This window comes from Triticum dicoccoides, chromosome 7B, assembly GCF_002162155.2.
Source record: "Triticum dicoccoides isolate Atlit2015 ecotype Zavitan chromosome 7B, WEW_v2.0, whole genome shotgun sequence".
NCBI classification, from domain to species: Eukaryota; Viridiplantae; Streptophyta; class Magnoliopsida; order Poales; family Poaceae; genus Triticum; species Triticum dicoccoides.
In genome coordinates this window covers 95,783,815-95,795,142 of record NC_041393.1, presented here as the reverse complement: position 1 = coordinate 95,795,142, position 11,328 = coordinate 95,783,815, and the positions used below count along the sequence as shown (strand labels likewise).

At 47.9% G+C, this 11,328-nt stretch overlaps 1 protein-coding gene across 1 annotated transcript; it reads left to right on the top strand.

Moving 5' to 3' along the window:
• Window positions 1-4,293: 4,293 nt before the first annotated feature.
• Window positions 4,294-6,492, top strand: LOC119337743 (probable fucosyltransferase 7). The gene is made up of 2 exons (XM_037609920.1): window positions 4,294-4,669; window positions 4,787-6,492. Exons 1-2 carry the CDS (start codon window positions 4,492-4,494, stop codon window positions 6,274-6,276), a joined length of 1,668 nt encoding a protein of 555 aa, XP_037465817.1. The 5' UTR covers window positions 4,294-4,491; the 3' UTR covers window positions 6,277-6,492.
• Window positions 6,493-11,328: the final 4,836 nt, after the last annotated feature.

Sequence of the window (11,328 nt, the reverse complement as noted above, 5' to 3'; positions counted from 1 at the left end):
TGGAGTAGGTAAGGAAAGAGGAAGAGAACAAACCATTTTTCCGAGGGATTTTTGGCTGTACCAGCTGTACAGGAGTTAGTCGGTTCTTCTATCATCTTCGATCACGAAGGGATCGAGAACACAGTTTTTCTTTTTCGCTGATCGACACAAGTTGAAAAGAACTCCCTGTTCCTTTTTGCAACTACGGACTTTTGTCTTTTAATCATCAGCTTCCCAAGTTTGTTTGAGTAATATTTTTTTTTTGAATTTGTCTCGGTGTTGCATCTGACCTATCAAAACTTTGCACCGTGAACTTCATTTTATTTTTTTTCTCCCCCAAACACTTAGATTTTTTGTTCGGTGACCTTCCTGCATTTTCCTGTGCGAACTTTGAGTTTTTTTAACCTTTTCTTATTCAGTTAACTCCTACTCTCTCCGTCCGGAAATACTTGTCATCAAAATGGATAAAAGGGAATGTATCCAGACGTATTTTAGTTCTAGATACGTCTCTTTTTATTCATTTTGATGACAAGTATTTTCGGACGGAGGGAGTATTTATTTATTTTTGTAGATTTTACAATTTCTATTTATTTTCACGTTACTTCTTGATTTTTAAACATCAAACTGCTCCTTTATTTTATTTTGAACTTCTTTGTTTTCTTCTTTAGCACGTGAACATCTAGTAGCAACCCTTTTTTGATTTCAATTTTCTTTTTACTATATTTTTCTCATCCGAATTGCACTCAGTGTGGCTTTTGAACTGCTGGGTGTTTCACATCTCACTTACACCCTGTTTCTTGTTCATAAGTCCTAAACCGTTAATTGGAATGAAGCAAATGATATACTGTTGAATACCTATTGAAAATGAGCAAACAAAATTCGTGTTGACCATTTTTTCAAATTCACCATGGTTTAAGAGCAGCATTGAATACGGTAAAACTCAATTTTGAATGCCACACATTTAATTTTTGAAAATTTTGTTGATGTTGCCTTTGAACTTTCAGTTTTGTCACACCTTGAACTTTTGATCATTTTATGGCATCATATTTTTTGTTTTCTAAAGTTCCAAATGTTATCTGAACTCTCCCAGCTGTCTTCTCTAAACTTCCAAATTTTATGCCCGTGAAATTTTGTGAATTTCTGTGGTTTGTTTTATGAACTTGTTATTTTTTTAATCTTTTTGAACTGTGCAGGCTACATCTTTTGAACTAGTACATGTGAGGTGATCAGTAGATGTCGCACATGGGATTGCAACCTGTGTTGCAGGTTCCTATCCGTCGTCCAGAGCCGCTGTAGCCGGAGTGGCTAGCCGCTTGGTCCGCTAGACCCTAGAAATCTCAGAATCACTATTGGATTGTGTTGTGTTGTGGTTATTTTATAAATTTTCATGGAAAATTAGCTACAAAGTTGAAAAAATTTGGGTGAAACAAATACGAAAATTGTCCCTGCATTTTTTTTTACTAAAAGGGCAAATAAGAATTATGGTAATCCACTGAAGCGCCAAATGTCACAAATTCAGTTTGCAGTCCCTCCAATTCCTCTCATTTGGTAGCGCTAGTACTGCGATGGTGATGTTGAACCTGGATTAAGATTCAACCGAACCAAGAACCTTGCCTGGATTAACTCCAGTGAGGTTTTCATTAGTTTCTTCCGAAAAATGGAACCTACTTAGGTCTTCTTTGTTCAAAGGAAAAGTGTAGTAAATACATAGGAATTGGAATGGGATTTTTTTTATGGTTTTGCTATTCAAGCCTTCATTTCAAAGGAAAAAATAATGGACATTTTTTTTGGTCTTGGTTTCATAGGAACAAACGTAGTAATCCGCCTGAACCTCTTTTTCAAATTCCTAGGCACCAAAAACAAGAATGAGATCCTTAGTGACCCTAGTCAATGTGTACGTGCAATGCATGTTAATTTGGAAGTATATTAAATGCATGCGGATATTAAGTAGGATATTATTTGTGTGTTATTATGTGATTAGCACTATTTTTGGCATGAAATTAACTGCACGCTAAACGTGTTGAGCGCTCGACATTGAAGCAGTCTAGGTCGTTGGATTGACATGATTTCAAGATTAGTTGGATCTGTTCCTTTGGGTCTTTTATATTGGTATAGATATAGATAATAACATGGTAATATACTTTTTGACGTGGTTGACATTGATTTGACTCTGGTTAGGATTCCTATTCGTTCTCTATTCATGTGAAACAAACATTTGAGTCTGTAAGATTCTTAAGTTCTCCGATTCTTTGTTTTACACATGCATTCTATCCAATTCCTGTTTTTTTTTCCTTTTTAGCGCTTAGTGTGACTAGGCCTTAGTCAACTAAGACTTAGCTTAACTAAGTCTTCGTGAAGTGACCTAACATGTAAGAGAAAAAACTGAAAGAAAAACTTACGCGGATCTTAAGATTTTAATGTAAGATCTCATAAGAGCATCTCCAGCTGCTGGCCTCCCAGGAGGGGCTAAAAATCGCCCCTAAGGCGCACCGGCGCTAAACCGCACGCTGGGGGCGTGATGCCCCCAGTCGCAGCACCCACGTTTTTTTGAAAAACTTAAATACGGTGCAAACACGGCGCAAATTCAACGCAAACTTCGGCGAGTTTGTTTAAATTTAAACATATTTTTTTTAAAAAAAAAACTACTAGGGCTGCTCCTCACCGTCTCCATCGCCGCTCGTCGCCGTCTCCCTCGCCGCCCGTCGCCCGCCCTTGCGGTTCTACATGCCGAGGAGGCTGTAGAACCGCGTGTAGTCGCCGCCGCCGCCGTTGTCGTCGTCGTCGCCGCCGTCCCTGCTGCATCCCTCCCCCGATTGGCGCGGCGGGTTGGACGGTCCGGGGGCGTCCTCCTCGTCGTCGTCGCTGTCGAGGATCACGACGCGTGCTTGTCCTCGCGCCCATGTTTGCGGGCTTCTATCTCCTCCAGGGCCCGGCGCTGCCGGACCATCTCGTCACGGAGGTAGTCGTCCCGCGCCCATTGTAGAGCGTCCTCGTCGGAGAAGCCGCGCCGGGCTATCTCCTCGTACTCGGCGGGGAGGCCGGGCTCCGGCTTGGGCTCGACGAGGACGAAGCGGCCAGAGGGGGGGGGGTCGAGTCGCCGATGCGGACACCGGAGCTGCGGGTGTGCGCGCTGACAGGCGTGTCCTGGGGCTCCGGCTTGACGGGGCGGAGGCAGGGAGAGCCGGACGAGGAGGAGGATGCCCCGGGACGCTCCATGCGCCTCGGCGTCCATGAGCTCCCACGCCGGCGAGAGAAGGACGGGGGAGTGGGGTACTCGAGGCGCGGCGTGTTGCCGCCCTCGATGTACTCGAGGACGGCCTCCAACGTGCGGCCGGGCACGCCCCACCACCGGCGCCGAGCCTCGGAGTTGAGCCTGCCGGAGGGCTCGACGCCGTTCGTCGCCTCGAGCTGTTCGGCGTGGCGTTGGCAGAAGTAGGGCTCCCAGAGCGGGCTGTCGGGGGTGTACCGCGGGCCTTCCCTCGCCGCCCGCGGCAGGGACGCGCGGATACGTGCGATCTCCGCACATCGCGCCGCCCCGATGGGTGGTGGTGGCACCGGCACGCCGTCGGCGCTGATCCTCCACGCCCCGGGCACCCGCATGTCCGGCGGGACTGGGTACTCGGCCTCGAAAAGGAGGCGAGCCTCGTCCTCGTGAAGATGGCAGCGGCCGAAGCCGTTCGCCGCCGCGCCGTCGCCTAGGAAGCGCTCGGCCATTCTTCTGAGCTGGAGACGGCGAGAGGAAGGGAGGGAGGAAGGGGGAGAAATGGGCGCGTCGGCGGTGGAGGCTCTGTGCGTGTCTCCGGCGCTCTGGGGTCGGCTTATATAGGCGGAGGCGCCGCGTAGTACGCGTGGCCGCCGCGTTACGCGTGGCGGGCGAGGGGACGCGCGTCGCCCGGCCTTCACTGCGCCGCCCGTGAGGCATCAATGGAGGCTGACCGGCGCGGCAGCGCGCGTAGCTTTGGCATTGATTCGCCGCGAGAAACGAGGCGATGAGGACGACGAAGCGGCAAGAAGAGAGGTGAGTCGCTGGCAAGGGGGGCCGCGGCTCTTCGCACCAAAAACGATTCGCCCGGCGCCCCCGAGCGTCCCCAGCACGCCGGGTTCGGGTTGGATCCGTCGACGTCAATTTCGGCCCGAGCCGACGGAAACTGGGCCCTTGAAGCGCGACTGGGCCGATTTTTTGACGCCGACGACCGAAAAATCGCGTGGGAAGCCTTGTTGGGGACGCGGCTCAAGATGCTCTAAATATAACACCGAAAATCAAGTACTGAGGTTCGGCGAGACTGTTTTTACTTACTCTTGGAAGCACATTGTATGTGTGTGCACAAGGAATCAATGATGAGCAGCACAGACAGCCACCCCGCACTATTGGATCTACTCTTGGATCTGCCGATTTTGCCATTCTGGCATTCTACTCCATGCAGGACAGCTTTGTATAAATATCAATCCACTGCAACAGTTGACCTCCCCACTTGACCTCCTCGACAAAACAAAACAAGCACTAGATTGCGCATGGGTTCCGAGGCGATGGAAGCTGCTGGAGCGCGAGATCCACCGGAGCGTCGCCGGGGCGCCGTCACGGCCGTCCTCCTGGCCGCGCTGCCGCTGCTGCTCCTGCTCTTCCTCTTCGGCGACCGGGCCGCCTCCATCGCCGCCGACGCCCTGGCCAGGGCACAGGTGAAACAGCAGAGTACGCCACCCACTCTCCTTGAAGCTTACCCACCCACGCCGGCTGCCACCTTAGCTAGGGGCCCCGTGTTCCATGCGGTTCATTGATTTGCTTGCCGGATCCATCCATCGATCACAGGTCCACGTAACGCCTCGTCGTCGTCCCGGGAACCGGGCGCGGCGCGCGACCGGCTCCTCGGTGGGCTCCTCTCGCCGGACTTCGACGAGCCGGCGTGCCGCAGCCGGTACGAGGGCTCCAGCCGATGGAAGCCGTCGCCGTTCCCGGTCTCGGCTTATCTGGTCCGGAAGCTGAGGCAGTACGAGGCCAACCACCGCCGGTGCGGGCCGGGCACGTCGCGGTACCGCGAGGCCATGGCGCAGCTTCAGTCCGGCCGCAACGGTGACCGCGGCGAGTGCAGGTACGTGGTGTGGCTGCCCGTCCAGGGCCTCGGCAACCGGATGCTCAGCCTCGTCTCCACCTTCCTCTACGCGCTGCTCACCGGCCGCGTCCTCCTCGTCCACGAGCCCCCGGAGATGGAGGGCCTCTTCTGCGAGCCCTTCCCGGGGACCTCCTGGCTGCTGCCCGCGAGCTTCCCCTACACGGACGTCCGCTTCGGGTCGGAATCCAAGGAGAGCTACGTGAGCATGCTCCAGAGCAACGTCCTCCGCTACGACGACGACGAACACGTCGGCGGCGGCGGCAATGCCAGCGCGCTCCCGGCGTACGTGTACCTCCACCTGGAGAACATGAACCTCCGGCTCCAGAACCACACCTTCTGCGAGGAGGACCACCGGGCGCTCGACGGCTTCAACTGGATGGTGCTCCGCTCCGACAGCTACTTCGCCGTGGCGCTCTTCCTGGTGCCCACGTACCGCGACGAGCTGGAGCGGATGTTCCCGTCCAAGGGCTCCGTGTTCCACCACCTCGGCAGGTACCTCCTCCACCCGGGCAACCCGGCGTGGGGGATCGTGCAGAGGTTCTTCGACGGCTACCTCGCCGGCGCCGACGAGCGCCTCGGCGTGCAGGTGCGGATCGTGTGGCACCACCCGGTCCCGTTCGACGTCATGTTCGACCAGATCCTCCGGTGCACGAGGGAGCACCGTCTCCTGCCGGAGCTCACCAGCGAACCTCATGCCATCGTCCGGCCGTCGAACAGCACGGCCAAGCCCAAGGTGAAGGCCGTGCTGGTGGTGTCCTTGAAGCCGGAGTACTACGACAAGCTCCACGGCATGTACTACAACAACGCGACCGCGTCCGGCGAGCTTGTCACCGTGTACCAGCCGAGCCACGACCAGGACCAGCACACGGAGGCGCGCGCGCACAACGAGCGCGCCCTGGCCGAGATCTTCCTGCTCAGCTACTGCGACGAGATGGTGACCACGTCGTGGTCGACCTTCGGCTACGTGGCGCACGCGCTGGCCGGGCTGCGCCCAAGGCTGCTGGCCCCGCTGGACTTGAGCAAGATGAGGTCCGACGTGGCGTGCGTCAGGCCTGCGTCCATCGAGCCGTGCCTGCACTCGCCGCCGTCGCTCGTCTGCCGGCGCACGCAGGATCTTGACCCGGTGGCGCATGTGCCCTTCCTGCGCCACTGCGAAGATGTGGGTTTCGGTCTCAAGCTCGTCGACTGAGTAACTTGGCTGGCTCTCTGCACAGAGGCTTCTCTTCGATTTGGTTTAGCAAAACAGTGCTGTTTTTAGGCTTGATTTGTGGTCACTGAAATACATGTTCATCGTCGCCAAAAAGAAAGGAAGGGACTGACTAACAGTCAGTGGACTGAAAACCCAATTTGGGTCAGTCAAATTTCTTTCCTTTGCATGCGATGTGAATAGCGACCCCACTAACAACATGCGGGCTGCACATATTCAATTTCCTCTTCCTGGGCCGTTCAAGGGCCACAAACATGCAAGAATAAACATACAACAGTGGCATTTTCGCAAAAAGAAGTTTTCTAAGCAGGAATGAATTAGTGTCATTGATAGTACCCTTAATTAAGAAATAAAAACTAAAAAAAGATTTTCTAAGAAATAATGAATTAGTGGGATTGGTATCACCCTTCCAGAAAAAAGTAAAAGGAATAAAAACTAAAAAAAATCAAAATAATGAAGTTTTCTAAGAAAAATGAATTAGAGCATTGGTAATACTGTTTTAGAAGAAAGAAAATAAAAAAACAAAATAAATAAAAATAATGAAGTTTTCTACGAAAGAATAAATTAGTGGCATTGGTACTACCCGTTCAGAACAAACAAAATAGAAAAACTATAACATAATATTCAAGTTTTAAAGTACTCAAGATTCAATTAGTGGCATTGGTATTATCCTTAAAGAAAGAATTTTTTTTTCAAAAGTAAAGCAAAATAATGACAAAATTTCCACACAATTTACACAGGAATTGCGCTCTGTTATAATATGCAAGATTAAACATGTAATAATGGATTTGTTTTGTAAAATTGAATGAATTAGTGGCATTGAAGTTTGATCCATGGCGTCTCTACTTCTCTAAATCAAAATAACAAAGTTTATAAGAAATAATTAATCACCGACAAGGGAATTGCCATTTCAGAAGAAAGAAAATAATGAAAAAAATTACATACAATTTATGCAGAAATTATGATTTTTTTATAATGTGAAAGAATAAGTATGCATTTGTGAAATTTTCACAAAAGAATAAGTTTCATAAGGAGGAATAAATTAGTGGCTTTAGTATTAGACTTCAGGAAAAATAATATAAAAAGTAAAACAAAATCAAAATACTAAAGTTCTCTAAGAAAGAATACATGAGTGGCATTAGTATCACCCTTTAAGAAGAAAGAAAATCAATAGAAAAATAACAAAAAATGCACACGGTTTCCACATAAATTGTGCTTTTTTGTAATATGCAAGAATAATCATATGATAGTGAAATTTCAGAAAAATGATTCCTAAGAAGGAATGAATTAGTGGCATTGCAATTAACCTTAAAGAAGAAAGAAAATGAAATAAAAATTTAAACAAATAAAAATAATAAAGTTTTCTAAGGAAGAATAAATTAGTGACATCGGTATTACCCATTTAAGAAAAAAAACAAACAACGACAAAAATTGCACACACTATTCACAAAGATTACGCTTTTAAAAAATATGCAAAAATAAACATATAATAATAAAATTGTCGCAAAAAATGATTACTTAGAAAAAATAATTAGTGGCATTGGTTTTACCCTCAATAAAAAAAGAAAATGAAATAATAATTAAAAATTGAACAGGGAACCATGAATAATGAATAAGTAGCAATAGTATTACCCTTTAAAGAAGGAAGATAATGAAATAAGTTTAAAAAATCTCACACACAACTTCATTCTAAAATGCACCTTTTCTAGTATGCAAACAATAATCATATAATAGTTTAATTAATGCACATATTGCATAGTATTTATGTGTATACATTTATGAAGGAAATATGCCCTAGAGGCAATAATAAAGTTATTATTTATTTCCTCATATCATGATAAATGTTTATTATTCATGCTAGAACTGTATTAACCGGAACCATGATACATGTGTGAATATATAGACAAACTGAGTGTCACTAGTATGCCTCTACTTGACTAGCTCGTTTATCAAAGATGGTTATGTTTCCTAGCCATGGACAAAAGAGTTGCCATTTGATTAACAGGATCACATCATTGAGAGAATGATGTGATTGACTTGACCCATTCCGTTAGCTTAGCACTTGATCGTTTAGTATGTTGCTATTGCTTTCTTCATGACTTATACATGTTCCTATAACTATGAGATTATGCAACTCCCGTTTACCGGAGGAACACTTTGTGTGCTACCAAACGTCACAACGTAACTGGATGATTATAAAGGAGCTCTACAGGTGTCTCCGAAGGTATATGTTGGGTTGGCGTATTTTGAGATTATGATTTGTCACTCTGATTGTCGGAGAGGTATCTCTGGGCCCCCTCGGTAATGCAAATCACTATAAGCCTTGCAAGCAATGTAGCTAATGAGTTAGTTACGGAATGATGCATTACGTAACGAGTAAAGAGACTTGCCGGTAACGAGATTGAACTAGGTATTGGATACCGACGATCGAATCTCGGGCAAGTAACATACCGATGACAAAGGGAACAACGTATGTTGTTATGCGGTCTGACCGATAAAGATCTTCGTAGGATATGTAGGAGCCAATATGAGCATCCAAGTTCCGCTATTGATTATTGACCGGAAACATGTCTCGGGCATGTCTACATAGTTCTCGAACCCGTAGGGTCCGCACGCTTAAGGTTTCGATGACAGTTATATTATGAGTTTATGAGTTTTGATGTACTGAAGGTTGTTCGGAGTCCCAGATGTGATCACGGACATGACGAGGAGTCTCGAAATGGTCGAGACATGAAGATTGATATATTGGACGACTATATTCGGACATCGGAATGGTTTCGGGGGTTATCAGATATATACCGGAGTACCGGGGGGTTATCGGAACCCCCCCGGAGGTTAATGGGCCTCATGGGCCCAAGTGGTGGAAGAGGAGAGGCGGCCAAGGGGCAGCCGCACGCCCCTCCCCCTCCCAAGTACAAATTGGGCAAGGAGGGGGGCGGCGCCCCCCCTTTCCTTTCCCCCTCTCTCTCCTTCCCTCTCCTCTCCTACTCCAACAAGGAAGGGGGGGAGTCCTACTCCCGGTGGGAGGAGGACTCCTCCTGGCGCGCCCCTCCTGGCCGGCCGACCCCCTCCCCCTTGCTCCTTTATATACAGGGGCAGGGGGCACCTCTAGACACAACAATTGATCATTGATCTCTTAGCCGTGTGCGGTGCCCCCCTCCACCATAGTCCTCCTCGATAATATTGTAGCAGTGCTTAGGAGAAGCCCTGCGATGGTAGAACATCAAGATCGTCACCACGCCGTCGTGCTGACGGAACTCTCCCTCGACACTCGGCTGGATCAGAGTTCGAGGGACGTCATCAAGCTGAACGTGTGCTAGAACTCAGAGGTGCCGTAGTTTCGGTGCTTGATCGGTCAGGTCGTGAAGACGTACGACTACATCAACCGTGTTCTTCTAACGCTTCCGCTTTCGGTCTACGAGGGTACGTGGACACACTCTCCCCTCTCATTGCTATGCATCACCATGATCTTGCGTGTGCGTAGGATTTTTTTTGAAATTACTACGTTCCCCAATAGTGGCATCCGAGCCTAGGTTTTATGCGTAGATGTTATATGCACGAGTAGAACACAAGTGAGTTGTGGGCGATACAAGTCATACTGCTTACCAGCATGTCATACTTTGGTTTGGCGGTATTGTTGGATGAAGCGGCCCAGACCGACATTACGCGTACGCTTACACGAGACTGGTTTTACCGACGTGCTTTGCACACAGGTGGCTGGCGGGTGTCAGTTTCTCCAACTTTAGTTGAACCGAGTGTGGCTACGCCCGGTCCTTGCGAAGGTTAAAACAACACTAACTTGACAAACTATCGTTGTGGTTTTGATGCATAGGTAAGAACGGTTCTTGCTCAGCCCATAGCAGCCACGTAAAATTTGCAACAACAAAGTAGAGGACGTCTAACTTGTTTTTGCAGGGCATGTTGTGATGTGATATGGTCAAGACGTGATGCTATATTTTATTGTATGAGATGATCATGTTTTGTAACCGAAGTTATCGGCAACTGGCAGGAGCCATATGGTTGTCGCTTTATTGTATGAAATGCAAACGCCCTGTAATTGCTTTACTTTATCACTAAGCAGTAGCGATAGTCGTAGAAGCAATAGATGGCGTAACAACAACGATGCTACGATGGAGATCAAGGTGTCGCGCCGGTGACGATGGTGATCACGACGGTGCTTCGAAGATGGAGATCACAAGCACAAGATGATGATGGCCATATCATATCACTTATATTGATTGCATGTGATGTTTATCCTTTATGCATCTTATCTTGCTTTGATTGACGGTAGCATTTTAAGATGATCTCTCACTAATTATCAAGAAGTGTTCTCCCTGAGTATGCACCATTGCGAAAGTTCTTCGTGCTAAGACACCACGTGATGATCGGGTGTGATAGGCTCTACGTTCAAATACAACAGGTGCAAAATAGTTGCACACACGGAATACTCAGGTTAAACTTGACGAGCCTAGCATATACAGATATGGCCTCGGAACACGGAGACCGAAAGGTCGAACATGAATCATATAGTAGATATGATCAACATAGTGATGTTCACCATTGAAAACTACTCCATCTCACGTGATGATCGGACATGGTTTAGTTGATTTGGATCACGTGATCACTTAGATGACTAGAGAGATGTCTGTCTAAGTGGGAGTTCTTTAGTAATATGATTAATTGAACTTAAATTTATCATGAACTTAGTACCTGATAGTATTTTGCATGTCTATGTTTGTTGTAGATAGATGGCTCGTGCTGTTGTTCCGTTGAATTTTAATGCGTTCCTTGAGAACGCAAAGTTGAAAGATGATGGTAGCAATTACACGGACTAGGTCCGTAACTTGAGGATTATCCTCATTGCTGCACAGAAGAATTATGTCCGTGATGATGGTGGAGAGGCAGTACTCCGACAGGGCTTCGCCAAGCACTCAACGGAGGAGGAGAGGTGTTGTGGAGGGGAGGGGCTGCGCCTTGGATCAGGTGTTCAGCCCTCCCCTCACCCCTCTATTTATAGGGGAAGGGGGAAGGGGG

Excerpts from the sequence above, each read along its gene's own strand:
- LOC119337743 (XM_037609920.1), top strand. The coding sequence starts at position 4,492 with ATGGGTTCCGAGGCGATGGAAGCTGCTGGAGCGCGAGATCCACCGGAG. Across the intron at positions 4,670-4,786 it reads GGCACAGGTGAAACAGCAGA|GTCCACGTAACGCCTCGTCG; the intron begins GTACGCCACCCA and ends CATCGATCACAG.